We start from the raw sequence: 26,612 nt of genomic DNA, 5'->3' as shown, positions 1-26,612 counted from the left end.
GTAGGTAACAATTTAACAACAGCCCCTTACTGTTAAAGTAAGTGACTTTAACATCGCAAACCATTTATTCGGTTTTAAAAATTTATTTGGGGGCATTAGATTACATAAATAAAAACTCGGTTGAAAAAATAGTACATTGCTTCCAAAACTCAGAACCTTGACAGCTGCAGGCAGGGATGCCAAAGTTGGCACAATTAAATGCTGACATAAATAGGTCCAAATTAAAGGTCTGAAGAGATCTCAAAAGAGATACAGGGCTTGGAGAGGGGAAGGGAAAGCAGAAGTGACTACGTCCACAGGAGCCACATTCTCCTTCAGTCGGCATGTTCAGGTGACAAAGACGTCTTCTCCGCGGCCATCTGAACGTTCCAGCTGCATCTGCATCGGACGGAGAACCTGAAAGCAGTATCACAACCTATTGTCATGAACATGCCATGAAATTTGTTGTTTTGTGGCAGTGTTACACTGCAAATATTGCTATAAAATAACTTTTAAAAATAAATCAGTGCAAAAAAAAGGGACAGTAAGGCTGTGTCTATGGTTCATTGTCCTTTCAGAAGTCGGTTGGCAGAGGGGAAGAAGCTGCTCTTGTGTCACAGGGAGCTCGTCTTCAGACTCTTGCACCTGCTTCCTGATGGTAGCAGAATGAAGAGGGCATGACCTGGGTGGTGTGTAAAGTATCTCTGTTCGACAACACTCCCCACCAATCACCATCTCAGTCCCTGTATGCTGAAGTCTCTCTGTTCCATATTTCCCACCATTTGCTGTGTTGGTCCCTGTACCTCGAGGTCTCGCTGTTGTATGACACTCCCCAATATTCACCATGTCAGTCCCCATACCCCAAGGTCTCTCTGTTAAGAACATTAAAAAATTGGAGAAAGAGTAGGCCCTCCAGCCTGTCAAGCCTGCTCCAGCATTCAATAAGATCATGGATGATCTGATCATTGACTCAACTCCACCTCCCTGCCTTTTCCCCTTATCCTGTGCTCTTCAACGACAACAGCTCGTCCTTCAAAACCATTATTCCCTCAGTGCTGGTCGAGAAGCTACAAACTCTAGGCCTCTGTACATACCTCTGCAACTGGATCCTTGACTTTCTGAAGACCACAGTCAGTACAAATTGGAAACAACATCTCCTCCTCACTAACCATCAACACAGGTGCACCCCAAGGATACGTGCTTAGCCCACTGCTCTACTCTTTATACACCCATGACTGTGTGGCCAGGCACAATTCCAATGCCATCTACGTTTACTGATGATACCACGGTTGTTGGCAGAATCACAAATGGCAATGAGGAAGCGTGCAGGAGGGAGATAGATCAGCTTGTTGAATGGTGTCATGACAACAACCTCACTCTCCGCAAAACAAAGGAGATGATTGTGAACTTCAGGAGGAAGTCAGGGGAACACAACCCAGTCCTCATCAAGGGTGAGTTGAGAGAGTGAAGAACTTCCAATTCTTGGGTGTCAACATCTCTGACAATCTGTCCTGGAACCTCCATGTGATGCAAACACAAAGAAGGCTTGTCAGTGGCTTCATTTTGTGAGGGGTCTGAGGAGATCTGGTATGTCACCGAAGACTCTCATAAACTTCTGGCTGGTTGCATCACTGCCTGGTGTGGACGCATTAACACACAGGGCAAGAATAAACTCCAGAGGGTGGTTCACTAGGCCTGCACAGTCACCAGATTTCACTCCATCGAGAACATCGACTCAAGGCGGTGTCTTAACAAAGCAGCCAAACCATTCCCTCTTCACTTTGTTACCATCAGGGAAAAAGGTACAGGAGCCTAAAGATGAGCTCTCAGCAACACAAGGACAGCTTCTTCCTTGCTGCCATCAGATTCCTGAATGATCCACGAACCAAAGACATGGCCTCACTTTTGGTGCATTATTATTTTTACAGTAATGTAAGATGGTCTGCTTTGGACTTGGGGTGAGGGGCCGTACACAGCCTTTAGAGCCTCGTAGAAACCCCTGGAGTCGCCAATGTCCGCGCTGAGCTGTGTTCGTTTGGCGAGGCTAGTCCACCACTCATTTTGGATCTCCCGGAGTTTGCGCTGAAGATGGCTGCATGCGCGACGGAAGGCTTGTTTCTTCTCTGGACAGGACGGCTTTGTAAGGTGAGCCTGGTGGGCAGCTCGCTTCTTTGCCAGCAGCTCCTGGATTTCCTGGCTGTTTTCGTCAAACCAGTCCTTGTTTTTCCTGGAGGAGAAGAAGCCCAGTACCTCTTCAGTGGATTGCAGTATGGTAGCCTTCAACTGATCCCAGAGGGTTTCAGGGGACGGGTCCGTGAGGCGGGTTGCAACGTCGAGCTTTGCTTTGAGGTTTGCCTGGAAGTTTCCTCTCGCTTCGTCTGACTGCAGTTTTCCAACATTGAACCTCTTTCTGGGGGCTTTATTGTTCCTGGGCTTTGGCTTGAAGTGAAGGTTGAGCTTGCAGCGAACCAGCCGGTGGTCAGTGTGGCATTCCGCGCTAGGCATGACCCTGGTGTGGAGCACATCTTGTTTGTCACTTTCTCGCACCAGGATGTAGTCCAGGAGGTGCCAGTGTTTGGATCGGGGATGCATCCAGGTGGTCTTAAGGCTGTCCCTCTGCTGAAAAAGGGTGTTTGTAATGACAAGCCGCTGTTCTGCGCAGAGCTCCAACAGGAGGCGCCCATTGTCGTTGCACTTGCCGACGCCATGCTTGCCCAGGATTCCTGGCCAGGTTTCTGAGTCTTTGCCGACACGAGCGTTGAAGTCGCCCAGGATGACAACCTTGTCGGCTGTAGGGGTACGTTGGATGAGGTTGCGCAGGTCGGTGTAGAACTTGTTCTTTTCTGCTGGTTCCGCCTGGAGGGTTGGAGCATAGACACTGATGAGGGTGATGTGACGTTTGTTTTGAAGTGGGAGTCGCATGGACATGATTCGGTCCGAGAGGCCTGTCGGAAGGTTTTCGAGTTTGGAGGCAATGAAGCTCTTGACCATGAAGCCTACACCAGATAGGCGTCGTTCATCCGAAGGCTTGCCAGACCAGTAGAGTGTGTAGCCCGCGCCGCGTTCTTGGAGGCTGCCTACATCTGCCAGGCGGACTTCACTGAGAGCGGCTATGTCGATGTCAAGTCTGAGGAGTTCATGTGCAATGAGGGCAGACCGACGTTCAGGTCGGTGGCTGTCAGTCTTGTCTAGCATGGTTCTGATGTTCCAGCATGCTAGCTTGAGTTTGTGAGCATCTTTTGAGGGGGAGGACGTGGAGGGGGAGGACGTGGAGGGGGAGGACGTGGAGGGGGAGGACGTGGAGGGGGAGGACGTGGAGGGGGAGGACGTGGAGGGGGAGGACGTGGACCTGTCCTCGGGCCTGCGCAAAGGAGCTTTTAGGTGGAGTGCAGTGCGCGCAGTACTGGCCCCACCTGCGCAGCTCAGACGGCAAAGTCCTCCTCAGCGACAAGATCTCCATCCTCAACCGATGGTCAGAACACTTCCAATCTCTTTTCAGTACCAACCGCTCAGTCCAAGATTCCGCCCTGCTCCAGCTCCCTCAACAGCCCCTAAGGCTAGAGCTGGATGAGGTTCCCACCCTGGATGAGACATATAAGGCAATCGAACAACTGAAAAGTGGCAAAGCAGCAGGTATGGATGGAATCCCCCCAGAAGTCTGGAAGGCTGGCGGCAAAACTCTGCATGCCAAACTGCATGAGTTTTTCAAGCTTTGTTGGGACCAAGGTAAACTGCCTCAGGATCTTCGTGATGCCACCATCATCACCCTGTACAAAAACAAAGGCGAGAAATCAGACTGCTCAAACTACAGGGGAATCACGTTGCTCTCCATTGCAGGCAAAATCTTCGCTAGGATTCTACTAAATAGAATAATACCTAGTGTCGCTGAGAATATTCTCCCAGAATCACAGTGCGGCTTTCGCGCAAACAGAGGAACCACTGACATGGTCTTTGCCCTCAGACAGCTCCAAGAAAAGTGTAGAGAACAAAACAAAGGACTCTACATCACCTTTGTTGACCTCACCAAAGCCTTCGACACCGTGAGCAGGAAAGGGCTTTGGCAAATACTAGAGCGCATCGGATGTCCCCCAAAGTTCCTCAACATGATCATCCAACTGCACGAAAACCAACAAGGTCGGGTCAGATACAGCAATGAGCTCTCTGAACCCTTCTCCATTAACAATGGCGTGAAGCAAGGCTGTGTTCTCGCACCAACCCTCTTTTCAATCTTCTTCAGCATGATGCTGAACCAAGCCATGAAAGACCCCAACAATGAAGACGCTGTTTACATCCGGTACCGCACGGATGGCAGTCTCTTCAATCTGAGGCGCCTGCAAGCTCACACCAAGACACAAGAGAAACTTGTCCGTGAACTACTCTTTGCAGATGATGCCGCTTTAGTTGCCCATTCAGAGCCAGCTCTTCAGCGCTTGACGTCCTGCTTTGCGGAAACTGCCAAAATGTTTGGCCTGGAAGTCAGCCTGAAGAAAACTGAGGTCCTCCATCAGCCAGCTCCCCACCATGACTACCAGCCCCCCCACATCTCCATCGGGCACACAAAACTCAAAACGGTCAACCAGTTTACCTAGCTCGGCTGCACCATTTCATCAGATGCAAGGATCGACAATGAGATAGACAACAGACTCGCCAAGGCAAATAGCGCCTTTGGAAGACTACACAAAAGAGTCTGGAAAAACAACCAACTGAAAAACCTCACAAAGATAAGCGTATACAGAGCCGTTGTCATACCCACACTCCTGTTCGGCTCCGAATCATGGGTCCTCTACCGGCACCACCTACGGCTCCTAGAACGCTTCCACCAGCGTTGTCTCCGCTCCATCCTCAACATCCATTGGAGCGCTCACACCCCTAACGTCGAGGTACTCGAGATGGCAGAGGTCGACAGCATCGAGTCCACGCTGCTGAAGATCCAGCTGCGCTGGATGGGTCACGTCTCCAGAATGGAGGACCATCGCCTTCCCAAGATCGTATTATATGGCGAGCTCTCCACTGGCCACCGTGACAGAGGTGCACCAAAGAAAAGGTACAAGGACTGCCTAAAGAAATCTCTTGGTGCCTGCCACATTGACCACCGCCAGTGGGCTGATAACGCCTCAAACCGTGCATCTTGGCGCCTCACAGTTTGGCAGGCAGCAGCCTCCTTTGAAGAAGACCGCAGAGCCCACCTCACTGACAAAAGGCAAAGGAGGAAAAACCCAACACCCAACCCCAACCAACCAATTTTCCCTTGCAACCGCTGCAATCGTGTCTGCCTGTCCCGCATCGGACTGGTCAGCCACAAACGAGCCTGCAGCTGACGTGGACTTTTTTACCCCCTCCATAAATCTTCGTCCGCGAAGCCAAGCCAAAGAAAGAAGATGGTCTGCACGACGACGCTGCTGTAAAACTCTGAATTTCATGACCTGTTCAGATAATAAACCCTGATCCTGAATTATGGAGTGTGCCACAGAAAAAAATAATAAATCTAGATTAAAAATTTTAACCCCCGGCCTCAAAACAAGGTTGAAACTTAATGTTGATGAAACAACGTCGCTGTGAATGGGGGTGGGGGGGTAAACACTAAACCCACGTTCTGTATTAACACTGAACCTAGAGATGATGGTGATCGTCCATGAATGGGTCCCATAACATCTGGAATCTCCTGTTTGAATTGCTAATTGTGAATCTAATTTTCCCCAATTTAAACAGGACCTAACATCTCTCAGCCGTTGTGCATAAGTAGGGCCGGGGTTTTAAATTTTAACTTTATTAAAACAGCATGTCTGGATCAGCAAGGAAGTGAAAGCTAAAAATCACAAGACCTCAAAATAAAGAAACAGACACAGGCCATTCAGCCTATCAAGTCTTTTCCACAAATCCACCCTAAGCTCAACCACTTACATCTAGTTCCAAATTACAGCCTGATCCCTTGATACCCCAACTCATTAGACACCCATCAATCTCCCCCTTAAACTCCCTCAATGATCCCGCCTCTCCACAGATGATAATGGCAATGAATTCCTTAAATCCACAATCTTGCTAGAACAGGGGTTGGTGGGGGGGGGGGGGGGAATGGAGAATTCGGATTGCAACACTGTGAAACTATGTTCGAGGGAGGTGGAGGAGGCACCTGCAGGAATATTTTGAATCGATGACTGGACCATATTCAAGAACTCGGCCTCAAACTTGAATGAATCTGCCGTGGCTGTTTTTGATTTCATCAAGACCCGCGTGGATGACTGTGTGCCCATGTGCACATACCAGGAGTTTCCCAAACAGAAGCCAAGTATGAATTAAAATATTCCCAACCTGCTGAGGGTGAGGTCGATGCTGTTTAAGATCGGTGAACCAAATCTTTGGGGCAAGTCCACATATGACCTGCAGAAGGCTATCTCAGCTGCATAGAAGCAACTCCGAGGGAAGCAGGAGAAAGAGTCAAGTGCTCACCAGCTATGGGAGGGATTGCAGGCCATGACATCCGACAAGGGGAGGCTGAACACCAGAAATGTCCGTCTTGCTTCACCACTCGAGGAGCCAAACACTTTTTATGTGGGCTTTGAAAAGGGGAACTCCATGGGACCAAAGAGAATCCCTGCAGAAGCTGGTGAGTCTGTGAAAAATAGGGAGGGGGGGGGGGTTAAAACAGATGGTGGAGGCAGAGGGGCCAAGACAGAGAGCGCAAGGCATAGGGGGCAAAGCGGAGAGCGTGAAGCGGAGAGTGAGAAAGACTGACAATCAATTCCTCAAGATGCGTGCTACCCCACTGCTCCATGCTCTCTGCTCCCATGACCGGATACAATTCCAATGCCATCTACAAATTTGCCCATGACCCCATGATTGTTGGCATAATCACAGACGGCAATGAGGAATCATACAGGAGGGAGACAGATCAGCTCGTTGAGTGGTGCCACAACAAGAACCTTGCACTTAACGTTAGCGAAACTAAGAAATGGATTGTGGACGTCAGGAAGGGGAACTCTGGAAAATACAAACCAGTCCTCATCGAGAGAACAGCAGTGGAAACGGTCAAGAACTAAAAATTCCTGGGTGTCAGCACCTCCGAGAATCTATCCAGGGGCCTCCGTGTCGATGCAATCATTTTCTCTTCTTTTAAACTAATTTTTAAAAATGTCATTTAAAACAATTATGCATCTGTTGTTACTGCAAAAACAACAAATTCTCTGACCTACGTTCATGACAATAAATGAGAAAAGGCCCATTTAATAAAGATTCTCCACACGCATCCAGCAAGGAACCATCTTGGATATTGTATCCACTCCCCTTGAAAAGTAACTAATGTTGTGTCTCACAGTTGGAAAACTTCACACACTTTCTACAAGAACAGACATTGTTTTTAAATACTAAAATGTTGCATCTAAAAATATGGCTTTTTTTTGGATGGGGAAAGAAATTCAGAACTCGGAGGTGGAAAAGGAATTGGGAGTCCTCATGCAGGATACCAGAAAGGTTCACCTCAGGTTGAGTCAGTGGTGAAAAAGGCAAATGCAATTTTGACATCCCTATCGAGGGAATAGGACACAAGAGCAGGGATGTGATGTTGAGGTCTCACAAAGTTCGGGGCACAGTTTTGGGCTCCTTATTTCAGAAAGAAAGGATCAGAGAAGATTTACAAGAATGATTCCTGGAATGAAGGGATTAGCAGATGAGGAATATCTGACAGCTTTTGGACTGGACTCCTTGGACTTCAGAAGAATGAGGGAGAAACACAGGAACATGACGAATGTTGAAAGGCCCAAATAGAGTAAATGCGGTGAACTTGTTTCCCAGGATAGGGGAGTGGAGAACAAAAGGGCACAACTTCAGGACTGAAGATCACCTGTTTCAATGGGGAGGAATTTCTTCAGCCAGAATACTGTGAAGCTCTGGCATTTGCTGCCATGGGCACCTGTGGAGGCAAGGTTGTTGGGTCCATTCGAGACATAGATTGACACCCATCTGTTATGAACTAACGACCCTTTTAATTATGCTTGGGACAAAAGGTGTTTTAAAAATGTTATTGGCACATGTAAAAAATTACATCTAGAGACAAAATTTCCATAAATAAAAATCAATGGATGCCTTATCATTTATCTCTCTCCCCTCCAACATAGAAAAGAAAACCCCCAAATAAAAAAGAAAGAACAAAGAGCAAAAGATAAAAATAATAAATATTTTTAAACAATATGGGATTATTACCTCAAAGATAAATTGTGATCGAATTATTCTAACACTAATGGCTCTCGTTATATCTTTTATGTATAAAATATACAAATAAAATGTTACTGTATAACATATAACACAATCAAAATCAAAGTATATTTTCTCAAAGAAAACACAGACAGAACCTCTAGCAAAAATCATAAAATAAAATATTAAAGTGAGGCTGGGAGTGACAAAGTTTACACCATATTCTACCAAAGGACTTTTGACAAGAATGTGCTAAAAAGCATTTAAATCCACATATCTCCGAGAAGTCTGCTTTCCTCTGAACTAAAATGGCCAGAATTTATGCAGGTGCTTCTGAACTAACACCTATTGTTTTCAATATCTCAAGAACCATTATAAATCCTTTTCATCTTCTTGACTCTAACTTCAATCAGCATCCATGTTTGTCTCAAACTGCCTTCTGTCTGCGATCTCCAAGAACTATGTGTGTTTAAAAATGCTAATGCTTTGTCCTTGTGCCCCTGAAACATCCAAACTAACTCATCAAGAATATAGGTACAATATTTTACCTCTGTAATTTACTTTACCAAGACATTCTTAGATATGAGGAATATAATTTAATATTAAATTAAAGGTTAACACAACTCCATTACACCTCCTTCCCATGGAGAAAATTTTGGACTTCTGAAAGGTCAAAATTTTAAACTGCAATCTCCGATTTGTTCTTAATAGATTTCACAGCCATAATCAATAGAATACAAACAAATATAGCAGAAACCTCTCAATCCAACATCTAAATAAGCAATCCTCAATGACACTGGCCCTTAATATCATTATAATGTCTTATACTTCAGTCCTATTCTTGCAAAATTAAACTCCAGTTGAATAATCATCTATTCTTATTTTTAATTTCACTCAAAAATTATGATCAATGTAAACAAAGCTTAATCGCATAGCAGCACAAACACATTCTTCAACATGTTGCAGAGCTAATACAAGGGACAAAAATTATTTTCCAGTAGCAGAATAATTCTTTTGAGTGTTTATTCAATGCCTGAGATACATAAGCCAGTGGATTTTTAACATCATCAGTTATATTTATTTTTAATACAGCACCGGCTGCATCCATCAAATGCTAAAGCACATGGCTTCTCACAGTCAAGCGATTTAAGCACAGGTTTATAGCAGACCATGTCTTTCTGTTCGTCAAATGCTTTCCCGACAAATAAACTCTTCACTATTCTTCAAAATATTAGTCAAGTGAAGAGCGATGTCAACAAAGCTTTCTGAGAGACCCAAGATGGTGATGAGGGGCTTGTCAGGTGATCTAAGAGCTCCCGAGGAAAAGAGAATAAAGGATAGATAGAAGAAGATCCCCGAAGAAGGAAGACATCCAAGAAAATTAATAGAAGAAAAAGTGATGAGAGAAAGAAAAAAAGATGGGAAAAAAACGAAGAGGTGGAGAGGCCAACCCGGGGCCTTTCAAGACATCTGTGGCGGCAGCAATGACAATGGAGCCCAAAGCTTCCTAAGGGAACAAGACTCGTCTGAGAGGGAGAAACAGGATGGCTCCAATGAGGTTGGATCTTGAGGGGGATGGGGAAGCATGCAACTTAGGTGGAGGGAGCGCTGTTGGGTGCAGGAGATTCGGAAACCCAAGGTCATGAGGGCCAAGCCGAGGCTAGGTTGACAGCGATGTGGGTGGCAACGGGAGCGCTTTCGGGCGTGGGAGAAAAGGAGGCCCAAGGTTGCAGGGGGCTGAGCTGAGAAGCTGACGGTGATGCAGCACTGGAGATTCAGGGATCTGAGGTCATGAGGGCCGAGCTGAGGAGGCTGAGCAGGCTGGAAGAAAAAATAAAGGAGAAGATAAAGAGTTACCTGGTAAGGTTGCTCCAACCAGTGGGCGCGAAGAGGTTTGGTCCGAGGCGTCAAAGGACGTTCAAGACATGGGGCCTGTAGGACACCAGAAACAGCGCAGCCAGAGGGGAATGGGTGGTAAAGTGATGTGACGTGGCAGCCTGAAGTCAGAAATTGAGGTGGAGGAGGAGGAAGAAGAGGAAGAACGAGGGGGTAAAGGAAGGACAATACAAAAGGAGCAGAGGGCCTGGTCCCATTTGCTCTTGAGATACTGCAAGCCATTGGTCAAAGAAAGGCTGGAAAACCTGACAGAAAGGGTTTCAGAAACAGAAGAGAGAATTGAGAGAGTGGAAGAAAGACTGGATGAAAAGAGAGAACAAAATGTATGGGGATGGGGTAAAGATGTGGGAGAAGATAGATCCCTTAGAAAATATCAGCAGGAGGAACACAGTTAAAATTGTGAGGGTTAAGGAGGGGAGAGACATGGTGGAGTTCCTGAAAAAGTGGATCACATATACACTGGGGAGGGGATAATTGGGAAATAACCTGGAAATACAATGGGCCCACCAGTCTTTCGGCATCCCCCGCCCCCCACCTGAGACCAAACCAACAGCCACGCTCTATCCTGGTAAGGTTCCTTTGCTACCAGGATAAGGAAAGGATTTTACGGGGGGTGATGGTGTGTGCAAAGGCAAATGGGGGTCCAGTAGAATATGTGGGGGAGAAGATTGTATTCAACTCAGATATAAGCATGGTGCTATTGAAATGCAGGAGGGAATTTGACCTGGTTAAAATGAGCCTTAAACAAAAACAACTCCAGTTTCCCATCCTTCACCCGGCAACATGGAAGTTAGTAAGGGTGGGAGGGAAAAGAAAGTTTTTAAGGATCCAAGAAGAGTGGGGGGGGGGGGGGGGTTGGTGCCAATAGCTTGGTTATTGGTGGCAGGATGGGAAAGATAAACTGGAAGGGGGAAAAGAGGAGGGAGGAGGGTTCTGGGTGTTTTTCATTTTGCTATCGAGGTAATTTAATTGATGGTATTTTCAGCTCTATGAGGAGAGGGGTTAAATATAGACTGCATGTTACTTGAATGTTAAATAAGATTATAATGTTTGTTTGACAAGTATGAAAATTAAAATAAAATATTCAAATAAAAAACAAAGCTTTTACAGAACTTCTTATAATATCCAACCATTCCTAAAAAAAAATCTCATAATTTTCTTACCCATGGGCAGAGGAAATTCAAAAATTGTCTGAATTTTAACCTGAACATCCTCCAGTTTTACATGGTTAACAACATAACCAAGATAACTCACTTGAGCATGACAAAATTCAATCATAGCTAAATTAACATTAAAACTGGCTTGCAAAATTCTACCAAACAGCTTGTATTTAAAATCCTGTGTGTTGTCATATCTCCTCAAGAGTTTTAACTGCGTCCAGCTTATTTACCTTCCATGTTATCTCCTTGTGCCCAGAAAATCTTGCTCCAAGACTACTCTGACTTGGTTTTCTGTCATTCTAGACTTCCATCCTATCTTGAGCGACCTTTAAATTCCATTCAGCAACCTTATAAATGATTTCCCCAGTGATCTTTAAATTTGGAAGCATATTCCAACAAATTCAACTGTACATCTGCAGCGGCAGCGACACCTGCTCCTGAAGGAACACACACAACCAGACGGGTTGAGCTCAGTGAGCAGACTAGTTTATTGCAGGCTGTTGGGCTGTACTTATACACCCAGCCCGGACCTGGCTAAGAACCGCGCTGGAGGGCACTGATGTATCCTGGATGTCACGTGGTCCCCCAGCGTGAGCTTCTGAGCCCTGTGCTGGGAGGAAGGGAACACCCCCAACGGTGCCATTTTGGCCGGCTGCCCCGCAGCTTGGCTTAAAGGGGGGCCGGTTCAACTGCCTAGTGGTGAGCCGCCACATAGCCCATCCCAGAACCAGTGCCAATGTCCGTTTTCACCAGGCAGTCTCGCTTTTTGGGCTGGATTACGACCACGGGCTCAGTGAGATCGAGGTGCGCTGGCTTCAGCCTGTCTACGGTAAACAGCTCCCGCCTTCCGCCAATGTCCAGCGTGAACGTGGAGCTGGAACGCTGTACAACCCTGTACGGCCCCTCATACAGTTGCTGCAGAGGTGCCGCTGTCAGGCCCTGCTGAACGAAAATGTACTCCGCGGAAAGCAGTTTACCTGGAATCTGAGACGGGCGGGTGCCATGCCTGGGTGGCGGTGGGGGTTTGAACGAGTCCAAGCGTGCCCTGAGGTGAGGAAGCAGTTCATGCGGCGACCGCTGGGGATTGAGAGGTGCGTTGATGAACTCATCAGGCAATGCCAATGGCGCACCGTAGACCAGCTCAGGTTGGGATGGAGTGGATGCCCAGGAGCACCCAAGGCAGTTCGTCCACCCAGTCGGGATTGGTGAGGCAGGCCAGGAGTGCTGACTTGTGGCGGTGCAGACGTTCAACCAGTCCATTGGCCTGCAAGTGGTAGGCCATGGTGTGGTGTAGCTGGATCCCCAACCTGTTGGCGACCTGTGCCCAGAGTGTAGATGTGAACTGGGCGCCCTGATCGCTGGTGAGGTGACCCGGGACGCCGAACCGGGCAACCCAACTATGCAACAGTGCTCGGGAGCAGGAGTCGTTGCAGGTGTTTGGCATCGTGATCACCTCCTGATTACAATCGATATCAAGTGGTCTTAAAAGAAAAGCAAAAGTATTAATAGAGGTGTGGTCCACCATCGTAAACAGGTAACGGTTGACCTGGGAAACGGGTAAGGGCCCGACAATGTCCACATGAATGTGGCTGAACCATTCCCGGACGTGCTCGAACTCCTGTAAGGTCGTCTTGGTGTGCCTGTGCACCTTGGATGTCTGGCAATGGGTACATGTTCTGGCCCAGCCCGCCATCTGCTTCCACAGCCCATCCCATACGAATGGTTCTTCCACCATCCGGACCATGGACCTCATGGACGGATGTGAAAGGTCGTGGATGTGACGGAAGACCTGCTTGCGCCACTGCTGGGGAACCACTGGTCGTGGGGTGCTCATGGAGATATCGCACAAGATGGTGCCTTTGCCGCTCGGAGTTGGCAGGTCTCGGTACCGCAGGCTCGTGATGGCGGTCTTGAAGGCCCTCGTCTCCTCATCAGACTTTTGGTCCCAGGTGAACTGGTCAAAGTTGAGGCCGGGTGTCAGCATGCAGATGGCCGGTCATGAGAGTGCATCGGCAACCACATTGTCCTTCCCCGCCTTGTGCTGAATGTTGGTGGTAAACTGCGACATGAAAGATAGGTGATGCTGATGGCGAGCCGAACAGGGGTAGCTGTCTGTTTCCCAACCTTGTTTCTACCCCTCTGTTTCTACAGCTCTGATTCCCCAACTCAGATTCTAGTCCTCTGTTTCCACCCCACTGTTTCCACACCTCTCTTTCCACCCCTCTGTTTCCAGTGCTCTATTTTCCCACCTCTGTTTCTATCCCTCTGTTTTACCATTCTATTTCTACTTCTCTGTTTCCACCCCTGTTTTCCCACCTCCGTTTCCCTCCACTGTTTCTACCCCTCTGTTTCTACCCCTCTGATTCCATCCGTTTCCAATCCTCTGTTTACCCACCACTGTTTCTACCCCTCTGCTTCCACCCCTTTGTTTCTACACCTCTGTTTCCACCCATTTCCACACCTCTGTATCCCCACTTCTGTTTTCCACCCCTCTGATTCCACCAATCTGTTTCCCGACCACTGATTCCTCCCATTTCCACCCATGTTTCTACCCCTCAATTTCCACACCTGTTTCCATCGCCTGCTTCCCCACCTGTTTCTACCCCTCTGTATCCCCACCTCTGTTTCCCCTCCACTGTTTCTACCTCTCTGTTTCAACCCTTCTGATTCCACCCATTTCCAATCCTCTGTTTCCCCACCTCTGATTCCACCCGTTTCCACTCCTGTTTCCCCTCCTCTGATTCCACCCCTTTGTTTCCACCTTCCTATTTCCAATCCTCTGTATCCCAACATCTCATGTTGTTTCACCTACTATAATTTTCCAACATATCAATTTTCGGAGATAAGAACTCTTGTGTCTCTTTAAATTTTTTTGTCACTTTCTTCCAATTTTCGTCTTGTCCTTTACTTCCATTTCTACATCCGTTTCTCGTTCTTCCACATTCTCTACTCTTTTCCCTATTTCTGTCATGACTAGTTCTAATCTTTGCATTTTATCTTCTGTTCTTTTAATTTTTCGTTAAATTGCACTAAATTCTAATGACAACCATTCTTTTAATGCTCTCATTTGTTCTTCAAAAAAAGCTTTATCTATATTCTGTCCATCTGTTTCACCTTCTATTTCTCTGTGAAGACCTTGGTCTTCTTCTTCCTCTTCTTCTGTGTCTGTACCTGTGTTTGTGTCTTCTTCTTCTCTTCTTTGTTTCTGTATCTCTTCTGATTTTCCTGATGAGTTGCTTGTATTACTTTGTCGGGCCTCTTCTTGCTGGGCCTCTTCTTGCTGGGCCTCTTCTTGCTGGGCCTCTTGCTGTCAGTCCTCCCTTTCTGTGCTGCTCATCTGTTGGGCCTCCTGCTGCTGCTTCTCTTGCCGTTCACCCTGTCAACTTTCTTTCTCGTCTGGTACCTCACTCCCTCTCCTGTCACCTTCCTCATCTTCCAGCTGAGAGCCCTGGTGTCGGGTGTCCCTCAGCTGGTCGTGCCGTGGTTGCCCGCTCCTCGGCTGAGCCCCCCTCCCATCAGTGTTTTCTTTTACCTTTGATTGCGCACTTTGTTTGGCTCAGAGAGCCATTTTTTTCAGTCCAACGGTCGGTGGGGGGGGGGGGGGGGGGGGGGGGGCGTCGCGACTCCGCAGGGCCAGCACCAACCTCGGAGAATGGACATTTTTTGCCACCATGGCTCCCTGTTCCTTCGTGCAGGTACCCCTTCGTTCCAATGTGCCTTATTCTTTCTTTTCTGGTGACTTTTCTTTTTTCCCATTGTTTTTACTTTTTCCTTCTTAGGTGCCATCTTCTTTCTCTTTTCTGCAACTTTATCTTCTATTTCTTATATTTTATATTTGTTGAACTTTGTCTTTTCTTCTGGAGAGGGCTGGTTTTACCCTACCAGCCACTACTCCATCATGTGACTCCTCCTACTGTTAAAATATTCAACAATCACACAACTCACAACATACAGAAAGATGCCACTGTGATGGGAGTTGTCTATAAGCCCCCAAATAGCTCTCAGGACACAGAGGAGCAGATAAGCAGGTAGATTTTAGAATGTACAGGAAATACAGGGTTATAGTTATGGGTGACTTCAACTTCCCTAATATTGACTGGCAAGAGGGATAGATGGGGTTGAATTTTCAGGTGTGTTCGAGAGGGATTCCTGACACAGTATGTGGACTGGCTGACGAGAGGAGAGGCCATATGGATCTGGGGAATGAACCTGGTCAGCTGGCAGACCTCTTAATGGGGGAAACATTTTGGTGAGAGTGACCACAACTGCCTTAGCTATGGAAAAGGATATAAACAGTCAAACTGGGAAAGGGCTTAACTGGGGCATAGGCTAATTATGAAGAGATGAGGCAGGAACAAGCAAAAAATAAATTGGAAATAGATGTTTAAGGGTGAAAACAGAAGTATTGCAGAGGAAGTTTAGGGACCACTCGGGCAGGGTTCAAGATAGGTTTGTCCCACTAAGGAAAAGATGGTAGGAAAAGGGAACCATGGCTAACAAAACAGGTCAGGCAACTAGTCAAGAGGAATAAGGAAGCAAACATTAGATATAGGAAGCAGGACATGAGAAGGGCTTACGAGAATATGTGGTAGCCAGGATTGAGCTTAAGGACTTGGCAGAGCTAGAAGGGGGCATGAGGCCTTGGCACGGAGAATCAAGGAGAACGCCAAAGTGATCTATGCATATTTGAAGAACAGAAGGATGACGAGAATGAAGGTGGAGCCACTTAAGGAGGGAACATGTGCCGAGGCAGCGGAGGTTGGGGAGGTCCTGAATGAACACTTAGCGTCAGTATTCACAAAAGGACCTTGATCGCGGTGAGGTCAAAATTGAACCTGCCTGTGTGGTAGACAATGTGGAGATTAAAGAACAGTAAGTGTTGAAATTATAGACCAGTGAGTCTCACATCAGTGACGTGTAAACTATTGGAAAGGATGCTCAAGGATCGGATTTACCAGCATTTGGAGAGGTATAATTTACTCAAGAATAGTCAGCATGGCTTTGTAAAGAGAAGGTCATGCCTCACTAACCTAATTTAGTTATTTGAGGAAGTGATGAAAGAAATTGATGAGGGTAGGGCAGTAGATGGGGTCTATATGAATTTCAGTAAGGCATTTGAGAAGGTTCCCCACGAGAGACTCATCCCATGTCAAGAGGCATGGGATCAATGGAACCTTGGCTGTCTGGATAAAAAAAACTGGCTTGCAGGAAGAAGACAGTAGCAGTGGAAGGGTGGTTCTCTGAATGGAGGGCAGTGACTAGTGGAGGGCCACAGGGATTAGTTCTTGGTCCCTTGCTCCATGATTTTTATAAATGATCTAGATGATGATACAGAAGGTTGGGTCAGTAAGTTTGTGGATGACAATGAAGATTGGAAGAATTGTCGATGGAATTGAAGGCTGTTAGAGGTTGCAAGAGGACATAGTCAGGATGCAGCGTTGGGCAAAAAAATGGCAAATGGAATTCAAAATGGACAAGTGTGAGATGATGCATCTTGGCAAGACAAATTGAAAAGCTGAGTACAGGGTTAACGGTTGGCTAATTAAGAGCTTGGATGAACAAAGGGATCTTAAGGTCTAGGTCCATACATCCCTCAAGGTAGTTGCTCAGGTTGATAGGAGTGTTAAAAAAGCCTGTGGGATTCTGGGCTTCATTCAAAGGGGGATGTGATATAGAGAATTTAGGTTAAAAAGACTTAAGTTAAAATGTGATGATTAACCATAAACAGGGAAGCCAGAATGGACAGAGAGTTTACTAGCAGTCAAGGACAGAAGGAGCTGCTGAATATGTTTTTTTAAACCTATCTTTTCATGGTCATAGTGAGAGACATGCAGGAGACAAAGGATTGATAAGAAGTGTGAGAAACAGAATTCAGTGAATGTAGAGTTCACAGCGTACGTAACGAACGTGATAATTAATAATGCAGTTATACTTAGAATGTTTTTGTAATACTAACCAATTAAAACAGTATTAATAAGAAGGGGAAGGGCAAATAATAAAGGTATAAAAATCAATGCACTGTATGTATCGGGGCTTAACTGGTGAGAAACCAGTTGAGTCCAACTCTGCAGACTTGTAAATAAAGCTTGTCGTGTCATCAGTTTTAAAGAGACTCATGTGTGAGAAGTTTTATTTCTGACAAATGGGGGCTCGTCCGGGATCTACACTCCGGCCGTGAGGGGAGGCGAGAAGAGGGACATCGGAGGCGGTGCACCCCGCTGAGTTCAGCGGCTCCTAGTCCCTTGCTCGTCGCTTCGGGCGGCTTGAGCGAGTGGTATCCGGACAGGGTGACACGACAAGACGGAGAGGAGAAGGGTGACGGTTCAATCCCCGGGAAGACACCGGTAAGTGACGACTTACGATTGTGGTGTGGGGATTGGGTAACAGGTGTAACGGGATACACCTGTTTGGATAAAAACCTAACGGAATAGATTAAGTATAGATCTTTTGTCGTTGTGTGAGGACCCTGTCGCGGGACTCTAGGATAGACCCCAGGGAAACCTCGGCGGTAACCGAAGGAGGGACAGCACCTCCGACGAAGTGCCGAGAAGAGAGGGGTCAACCCCAGGAAAACCTCAGCGGTAACCGAAGGAGGGACAGCACCTCCGACGAGGCGTCTGAGAGGAAGGGAGTAGGGTCCAGAGCGAGAGGGTCCTCAGCAACGATAAACAGATCTAGGTGGGAAAATGGGAGGATCAAAATCTAAGGGCTCGTCTGAAAATTCAGGACAATTCCTGGGAGTACCCCTTGACAGCCCTTTGGGGAGAATGTTTGAAAATTGGGATAGTAAAAGATATCGGGACAAAAACAAGAAAAAGATGGTCCAATATTGTCTCCTTTGGTCAAAACAACCTATTAAAGGTTCCTCGGTCTGGTGGCCGAAATTTGGATCTGATGAGGATTGGGTTAGACAAGCATTAAACATATATGTAAATTCGAGACCAAAGGTGAATCAAGAAGAGTCAGCATATGCATTTTGTTGGGTTCCCTGGCCAGGATCCTTAACAGAATGTTTTAAATTGAGAGTGGCAGGAGAAAAGAAATGGGAACCTCTGGACAACCTTCCCCCTCCTTATATTCCCCCGGTGCCTACTGCGCCCGAGGAAAGCTTATTACCGGAGGGGAAAGGTGATGAATCTGATTGCCCCGAAGGGGGCCGGGATAAAAAGGATGAATTAAGGGAGTCGGACCCTAAACTTCCACCGGTAAACCGACCCTGGACAAGATCCCAGACTGGTCCAGGACCATCAAAGTTTTCAATAAACCTAAATCCCCTGAGAGAAGTTCCTATGGGAGGACCGGGAGGGGGAACGGGATATGTGAATGTTCCCCTAACTAGTACAGAGGTGCGGGGATTTAAGAAAGAAATGAAAAAGTTATTGGAAGATCCTATAGGACTGGCTGAACAGCTTGACCAATTCTTGGGACCAAACACATATACGTGGGAAGAGATGCAGGCAATAATGGGAACATTATTTTCACCCCAGGAGAGGCAGATGATTCGACGGGCTGCCCTCCTCATGTGGGAATATGAACAACCTGGGGACCCTAGACCCCATGAACAAAAATATCCCTTAAATGAACCCAGGTGGGACAAACGAACACCCGAGGGATTGGCAAGTATGAGACAATATAGAGAGTGGACAATTAAAGGGATACGGGAGGCTGTGCCAAAGGGTCACAATTTTACCAAGGCATTTGGGAACCACCAGGGGAAAGACGAGTCCCCTACTGATTTTTTGGAGAGGGTGAGAAAGAATGTCCAACAGTATGCTGGTGTGGACCCTAGTACACCAATGGGTGAACAGCTTATTCGAATTGAATTTGTTTCCAAATCATGGCAAGACATTAGAAAGAAACTAGAAAAGGAGGAGGACTGGAGTGAAAAACCCCTAAGTGAACTGTTAAAAAAGGCACAAAAAGTATATGTGCAGAGAGAAGAAGAAGATCAAAAGAAGGCGACAAAGGTTATGGTACAGACTATCCGACAGATGAATGCTGAATCCAGAGGGGAAAGAAAACAAAACCTTCCTCTAAACAATCCAAAATATCCAAGAGAGGGAAGACCCCGGAGATTTGTTAAATGCTATTACTGCAATGAGGAAGGACACTTTAAGAGGGAATGCCCCCGATACAAGAGGGAATTGCGTGCCCTCGAACTTATGGAAGAAGATTAGGGGTGTCAGGGGTTCCAAATGTTAGGGACCAAATATAAGAGGGAACCCCTGGTAAAACTAAAAATTGGTCCCAAGGGAGAAGAGGTGGTGTTTATGGTGGACACAGGAGCGGAACGAAGTAGTGTAATAACTGTGCCAATCGGAACTGAGCCTATAAAAAGTAATTTGACAATTTCTGGGATAGAAGGAGCTCCCAGAATGGTATCAATAATTCCCCAAGTAACAGTGAAACTGGAAGAAAGAGAAGGGGTACAAGACCTCTTGTTATTACCTTCGGCTGGATTTAACCTCCTAGGAAGGGACTTACAGGCTCTCCTAGGTTTGGGTGCTCTCCCTGTGGACGGAGAAGTGCGAGTCCACCTCTGCGCTTTAAAGGAAGAGGATGAACGGCAGATTGACGAGAGAGTCTGGTATAAGGAGGGAAATCGAGGAGGTCTGGACATCCCACCTTTACATGTCACATTAATACCAGGTCATCAGCCGGTAAGGAAACGTCAGTATCCTATTTCTTTGGAAGGGAGAAAAGGGCTACAGCCGGTAATTGAGACTTTAATACGAGACGGACTATTAGAAGAATGCATGTCACCTTATAACACCCCTATACTCCCAGTAAAAAAGTCAGATGGATCCTATCGCCTAGTTCAGGATCTAAGAAGTTTGAATGCTATTGTTCAGACCCGCCACCCAGTGGTGCCTAATCCCTATACTATTATGAGTCGGATTCCCCCAGACCATGAGTGGTTTAGTGTTATCGACTTGAAGGATGCCTTCTGGACTTGTCCGTTAGAAGAGGAAAGTAGAGATATGTTTGCGTTTGAATGGGAAAATCCATGGACAGGTAGACGGAGACAGTTTCGGTGGACTGTATTGCCCCAAGGGTTCACTGAATCTCCAAACCTGTTTGGACAAATGCTAGAACAAATCCTGATGGACTATCCACAATCTGATGATTCCCAACTAATGCAGTATGTGGATGATTTACTATTATCAGGACCCAAGGAACAAGAAATGAGGAGAGAGACCATTAGACTCTTGAATTATCTGGGGAAAAAGGGTCTACGAGTGTCCAGAAACAAGTTACAGTTTGTTGAGAAAACTGTGATATATCTGGGACACCAGATAAGTAAAGGACAGAAACGGATTACCCCTGAACGAATTGCGGGAATCACTAGAATGCCTTTACCCCGTAATAAGAAGGAAATAAGACAATTCCTGGGACTCTTAGGATACTGTAGGTTATGGATAGAGGACTACTCAGCTTTGGTGAAGTTTATGTATGATAAACTGACAAATGAAAATGACTATCCATTGAAATGGACCCAGGAGGAGGAGGGATGGTTCGAGGACTTGAAACATCGCCTAACACGAGCCCCAGTGCTCACTCTGCCCTCTTTAAAACAGCCCTTCCAGCTATTTGTCACTCATAACCAAGGAACAGCTGTGGGAGTTTTAACACAGGAAAAAGGTGGTCAGCGACACCCAGTGGCTTTCCTTTCCAAAATGATGGACCCAGTGTCTCGCGGATGGCCGACGTGTATCCAGGGAGTAGCGGCTGCTGCTCTGTTGGTAGAGGAAGCACGTAAACTTACTTTTGGAGGAAAGATGACTGTGTACACCTCCCATTCTGTAAGTGTTTTATTAACACAAACTGCCCATCGATGGCTGACTGATTCTCGCATATTAAAGTATGAAACCATTTTAATGGTTGGAGAAGATTTACAGTTTGCAAAAATTAATAGCTGCAACCCAGCTCAATTTTTATACGGCAGTGAAACAGAGAAAGAGGTGGAGCATGACTGTGTCGAGTTGACAGATCTTCAGACCAAGACCCGAGAAGACCTTTGCGATACTCCGCTGGGAGAAGGATATGAATTCTACATTGACGGCTCCGCCAGATGTGTTAACGGAATGAGAAGAAATGGGTATGCTATAATAGAAGGAAATACTTGGAAAGTAGTAGAATCCACGAGACTACCCGGAAGCTGGTCAGCACAATCCTGTGAACTATATGCCTTGCAGAGAGCCCTCAGAATACTGGCAAAGAAAATTGGAACGATTTACACAGATTCCAAATACGCATACGGGGTAGTGCATACCTTTGGTAGGATCTGGAAGGAGCGTGGTCTAATTACATCAAGAGGAAAGGAATTGGCACACGAACAGATGATTACTCTGACTTTAGAAGCCTTAACATTACCCCAAGAAATAGCAGTGGTCTACATACCAAGCCATCAAAGGGGAGATAACCCGACAGCAATTGGAAACAGACTGGCTGATGAAGAAGCCAAAAGAGCAGCCATGCAACAAGAAGTCCGTTTGCTGACTTTAATCCCAATAAGGCAAGGCATAAAGACAGCTCCCATTTTCACTGCTAAGGAAGAAAAGAACATGGATCAGCTGGGCGCAAGCCAGTTACCTGATGGAACATGGAAAAACACCAGATGGAAGAATTGTTCTAAATAAAGAAATAACTCGCAATATTTTAAAACACCTGCATCAACAGAGCCACTGGGGCACCCAAGCCTTATGTGACACAGTGCTTCGAGAATATGTGTGTAAGGGAATCTACACCTTGGCCCAACAAGAGGTGCAAAATTGTTACCTATGCACAAAAATTAATAAGAAGATAATGAGGACAGGGACCATGGGAGGTCAACCATTAGCCATACGCCCTTTTCAACGTATCCAGATCGACTTCACAGAGTTACCTCAAGTTCAAAGATGGAAATATCTGTTGGTGATAATAGATCACTTTACCCGATGGGTAGAAGCCTTCCCAACAATAAATACTACAGCCTCTACAGTAGCTCGCCTCCTCCTAGAGCAGATAATCCCCAGATATGGTATAATGGATTCTATAGAATCAGACAGGGGTCCACATTTTTCTTCAAAAATCCAGCAATTAATTTGTGATGCATTACAGGTCTCTTGGAAATTACATACCCCTTGGCATCCACAAAGCTCAGGGAAGGTCGAACGTATGAATGGAACACTAAAAATCCAATTGACAAAGTTAATGGTGGAAACTAAAATGCCTTGGATAAAGTGTCTGCCCCTAGCCTTATTAAGAATTCGTACTGCCCCACGAAAAGATGTAGGGCTGTCCCCTTATGAAATGATGTTTGGGCTTCCCTTCTGGAGTACAGTTGAGGGGTGTCCCACCTTGGGGGAAGGGGATATATTTGTTAGGAACTATTTACAGGCACTGTCACGCTCTCTTACAGATTTACGAAAGAGAGGACTATTGGCACAAACACCGCCTCTAGACTTTTCTTTACACAAAGTGGAACCAGGAGACTGGATTCTTATCAAGACCTGGAAGACTGAAAAACTCCAGCCCCAGTGGGAAGGTCCATACCAAGTTCTCTTAACTACAGAAGCTGCAGCACGAACAAGAGAGAAGGGGTGGACACACGCATCCAGATTTAAGGGACCTGTAGAGGCGCCACAGGACCCTGATACGAACTCAGATTGGACTTGTATTCCTGGAGAAAAACCTCTTACCTTACGATTTCGCAAAAAGACTTAATTCACAATGTTATTGTTATGTTCTTTGATTTTTCTTAGTTTGCCTATGTCTTTATCAGGTGTGAAATGTAAGAAATGCAGAGATACAGTGGTCCTGTTTCAGGACCACATTTGGGGAAGAAAGGAAGGTAATTTCATTTCCCATACCTCAGTTCCTGAGAAATGCTGGGCAGAAAATACCACCCAACATCCATATACCCCTTGTGTGGAAAAAGAAGGAAATAATATGGGTCATTATATACAGATTCCTAATACCACTCCTTTCCCTCTTAACGGTTGGAAAGGTGACTCAAGCCCACCATGCCCTGATGGACTCTGGTTTTGCATACACCAACGTACTGTTCCAATGAAAAGTTACACTCCACACTTGAAATTGCCTGTCCCTTTAAGACAGCCGGACTTAGTTCGAGTCCATCCAAATAACCATGTAAGTTTCGGTAATGCAATTGGGGGAGATAACCTTTTTGTAGATCTGGCAACTAAAATTGCAGGAACTTTTAATGTAACTAATTGTTGGGTCTGCGGGGGTCCACGGATGTCAGAACAATGGCCTTGGTGGGGAGAACCTCTCAATTCATTGACCATGATTTCCCGCATTTGGACAACTAACCGAACGAGATCAAGAGAAACCTGGTCTCTCTCTAACATCCCCTCTGGTTTTTATTGTCTCTCACGAGCCGGCAAATACCCAGTAGGAGAAAGTCCCTGCAAGGCTGTATGGATTCGCATTTCGCCTGGTGTTTTCACTTGGTTTCCTAAACCTCAGACTTGGTTCTTATCCACTGTTTTTAAAACTAATTGCCTACCCCTATCTAATAGCAGTATTCAGTTTTGGAATTGTACCACTTCCACCATCACAGGACCATACCAATCAAATCCTGTTCTTAAAAGAGTTTGGGAAAGGGGGTATGGAGTATCCCCAAATGGATTATTCTGGGTATGTGGTAATAAAGCTTATACTCGTCTTCCCTCACAGTGGAGTGGAACTTGTTTCCTAGGAATAATCCGCCCAGAATTTTTCCTTCTACCCCATGATCACGGTCATAAATTAGGCGTGAAGGTCTTTGATACATTACATCGTGAACCCCGCTCTACCACGGTACATTTGGGAGAATGGAGAGATGATTGGCCTCCAGAGCGCATAATTCAATATTATGGTCCCGCTACATGGGCTCAAGATGGATCTTGGGGTTATCGTACTCCTATATATATGTTAAATCGCATAATTCGCTTACAAGCAGTGCTTGAAATTGTTACAAATCAAACAGCTATAGCCCTGCAATTACTTGCATCCCAGCAAGGTCAAATGCGCTCTGCTATATATCAGAACCGTCTAGCCCTAGACTATCTCCTAGCCACGGAAGGAGGTGTATGTGGCAAACTTAATTTGACTAACTGCTGCTTACAGATTGATGATAATGGAAAAGCCATTCATAAAATCGCTGATAATATTCGTACATTGTCCCATGTACCGGTTCAAACCTGGCATCCTTTCCCACAATTTAATTGGATGGACAAATGGTCTACGCAGCCTGGTGATTTCCATGGTCGAACAAGCTATGCAACCAGGGGGGGATGGGAGACCCTGTAAGACTTTTATTTCAGCGTGAGATTAATGTATCATAAAACATTTCACTTCCCTAGCTTAGAATCCCCATTCATATCTATACATATATTCAACACATTTTAAAGAGAGAAAGGGGTGGATTGTGATATAGAGAATTTAGGTTAAAAAGACTTAAGTTAAAATGTGATGATTAATCATAAACAGGGAAGCCAGAATGGACAGAGAGTTTACTAGCAGTCAAGGACAGAAGGAGCTGCTGAATATGTTTTTTTAAACCTATCTTTTCATGGTCATAGTGAGAGACATGCAGGAGACAAAGGATTGATAAGAAGTGTGAGAAACAGAATTCAGTGAATGTAGAGTTCACAGCGTACGTAACGAACGTGATAATTAATAATGCAGTTATACTTAGAATGTTTTTGTAATACTAACCAATTAAAACAGTATTAATAAGAAGGGGAAGGGCAAATAATAAAGGTATAAAAATCAATGCACTGTATGTATCGGGGCTTAACTGGTGAGAAACCAGTTGAGTCCAACTCTGCAGACTTGTAAATAAAGCTTGTCGTGTCATCAGTTTTAAAGAGACTCATGTGTGAGAAGTTTTATTTCTGACAGGGGACTGTGCAGAAGAGTAGAGAAGTCATGTTGCAGCTTTCTAAGTGTCTGGTGAGACCACCTTTGGTGTATTGTATCCAGTTCCGGTCACTTCATTACAGGAAGGATGTGGAAGCTCTGGAGAGGGTGCAGAGGAGATTCACCCGGACGTTCAGTTCTGATCGCCTCATTGTGGGAAGGATGGAGATGACACGGGGATGTGATTTATTCTGAACACTTTGTAGGAATGCTTGTATGGTGTAATTAGTAAAGCATTGAGTTAGTCTGAACTAATGTTGTGTCTGTCTTTTATTTACATTGGAGGGGCCTCAAAGGTAACAGTGGGATCACAGACTAGAATAGGGTCACCTCTCGATGACAAGGAAAATAAATGGAGTCTCCTTGTAGCTGAAACGTTGCATTGCAGACAGCAGGTGGTGAAGCTCTTCTGCACCCTCTCCAGTGCAAGCACATCCTTCCTGACGCGAACCTGCTGGAGGTCAGAGGGGAAAGGGATGCAGGGCTGGTGAGCGGAGCCTCACGCTCTCCTCCAGCTGGCGTTCGATCACGGTTGAGTTCCGACTTCTCATCTCAGATCTCTTCTCTGCCAAGACCCGCTTCCGAGTCCTGCACGACCTTCTGCCCCAGAATTGGCCTGTTGCCGCTCCGGAAATGGTTGATGTGGTTCACGCCCCCATTCGGGGCCGAGCGAGGCCGAGTTGACGTGCAACGCGTCCGCTCCCTCGCCCCAGCGGACGGTCTGAGCCTGTCTGGCCGCCGTAGCCCGGGCTTGAGCGACGCCGCTCAGCGGAGCTCGCGCGCGGAGATGAGGCACAGGGCAGGCAGCAGAGGCAGCGTCAGCAAGCAGAGCCCGGACGGGAGCCTGGGTCCGGGGGGAGGGAGCGGTGCCGAGAGGAGTGACGCGAGCAGGAATGGGTGAGCTTCGGAGGCCGGAGACCGGCTCCCAGCGCGGCGGGTCACCTTGCGCCTGCGCCGGGCCCGGGCCCCGGCCCGTTCTACGCGTGCGCAACTCGGAGTGCTCGCTCCGTCCATTCATTCATCCATTGCTCCCCCCCCCCCCCCCCCCCGCTCCAGTGTTTCCTTCCTTACTGTCACTGGCCTGTGTCCCCCGGCGACTCGTTTAACGTAATTTACCCTTTGAACTTGCAAGATGTTCCTTTAAGTGGATACAAGTACTCGCTGTGAAGATTTCCAGAATCTGCTGACTTTGGACGTTGCTGGACGCAGCTTCCGATCTTCCAGCAATTGGGGGTGGGGCAGGTGCAGCAAATGGGAGGCGCCCTTCGGGGTCCATCGTCCCCTGCACAGGCCACACAAGTCAACAGGGCGACGAGACAGGGGTAGAGAGACTGCAGATGCTGGCATCGGAGGCTGAACACAACTTGCTGGGGGAGCTCGGCAGTCGAAGTGGCATCTGTGTGAGAAAAGGTGGTCAAAACTGGAAGCAGAAGCCCTTTAGTGGACCTGATAAAGGGTTTTAGCGTGAAAAGCTGACAGTTT

At 46.5% G+C, this 26,612-nt stretch overlaps 2 protein-coding genes and 1 long non-coding RNA gene across 13 annotated transcripts in view; 2 read left to right on the top strand and 1 right to left on the bottom strand.

The window, feature by feature from the left end:
* LOC138741624 (uncharacterized) lies at positions 1-26,523 on the bottom strand. 3 transcript variants are annotated; one of them, XR_011343625.1, is made up of 3 exons: positions 26,202-26,523; positions 6,427-6,589; positions 1-396 (listed from the first exon to the last, which is right to left on the bottom strand). It is a non-coding gene; the product is annotated as an uncharacterized lncRNA (long non-coding RNA). The 3 variants fall into 3 exon arrangements; XR_011343624.1 differs by having other exon boundaries at positions 26,247-26,519; XR_011343623.1 differs by lacking the exon at positions 26,202-26,523 and adding an exon at positions 25,461-26,133.
* On the top strand, positions 16,947-25,082 carry LOC138741623 (endogenous retrovirus group 3 member 1 Env polyprotein-like). Its single transcript, XM_069895975.1, has 2 exons — positions 16,947-17,566; positions 22,624-25,082. The coding sequence occupies exon 2, from the start codon at positions 22,935-22,937 to the stop codon at positions 24,516-24,518; it is 1,584 nt and encodes a 527-aa protein (XP_069752076.1). The 5' UTR covers positions 16,947-17,566; positions 22,624-22,934; the 3' UTR covers positions 24,519-25,082.
* Positions 25,547-26,612, top strand: part of alg9 (ALG9 alpha-1,2-mannosyltransferase) — a 253,304-nt gene continuing 252,238 nt past the window's right edge. For 7 of the 9 annotated variants that reach the window (XR_011343620.1, XR_011343619.1, XR_011343621.1 and 4 more), the window contains exon 1: positions 25,547-26,027. Coding sequence is in view for 6 of the 9 variants with exons in the window: in XM_069895966.1 (XP_069752067.1) it covers positions 25,771-26,027 (257 nt within the window). In the remaining 3 variants the exon portion in view is untranslated. The remainder of the gene's footprint in view (positions 26,028-26,612) is intronic. The other 2 variants (XM_069895970.1, XM_069895969.1) reach the window with 1 other exon arrangement.

Source organism: Narcine bancroftii, chromosome 8 (genome assembly GCF_036971445.1).
Source record: "Narcine bancroftii isolate sNarBan1 chromosome 8, sNarBan1.hap1, whole genome shotgun sequence".
Classification (NCBI taxonomy): domain Eukaryota; kingdom Metazoa; phylum Chordata; class Chondrichthyes; order Torpediniformes; family Narcinidae; genus Narcine; species Narcine bancroftii.
The sequence above is the reverse complement of the archived record's forward strand: the minus strand, read 5'-3'. Positions and strand labels throughout refer to the sequence as shown.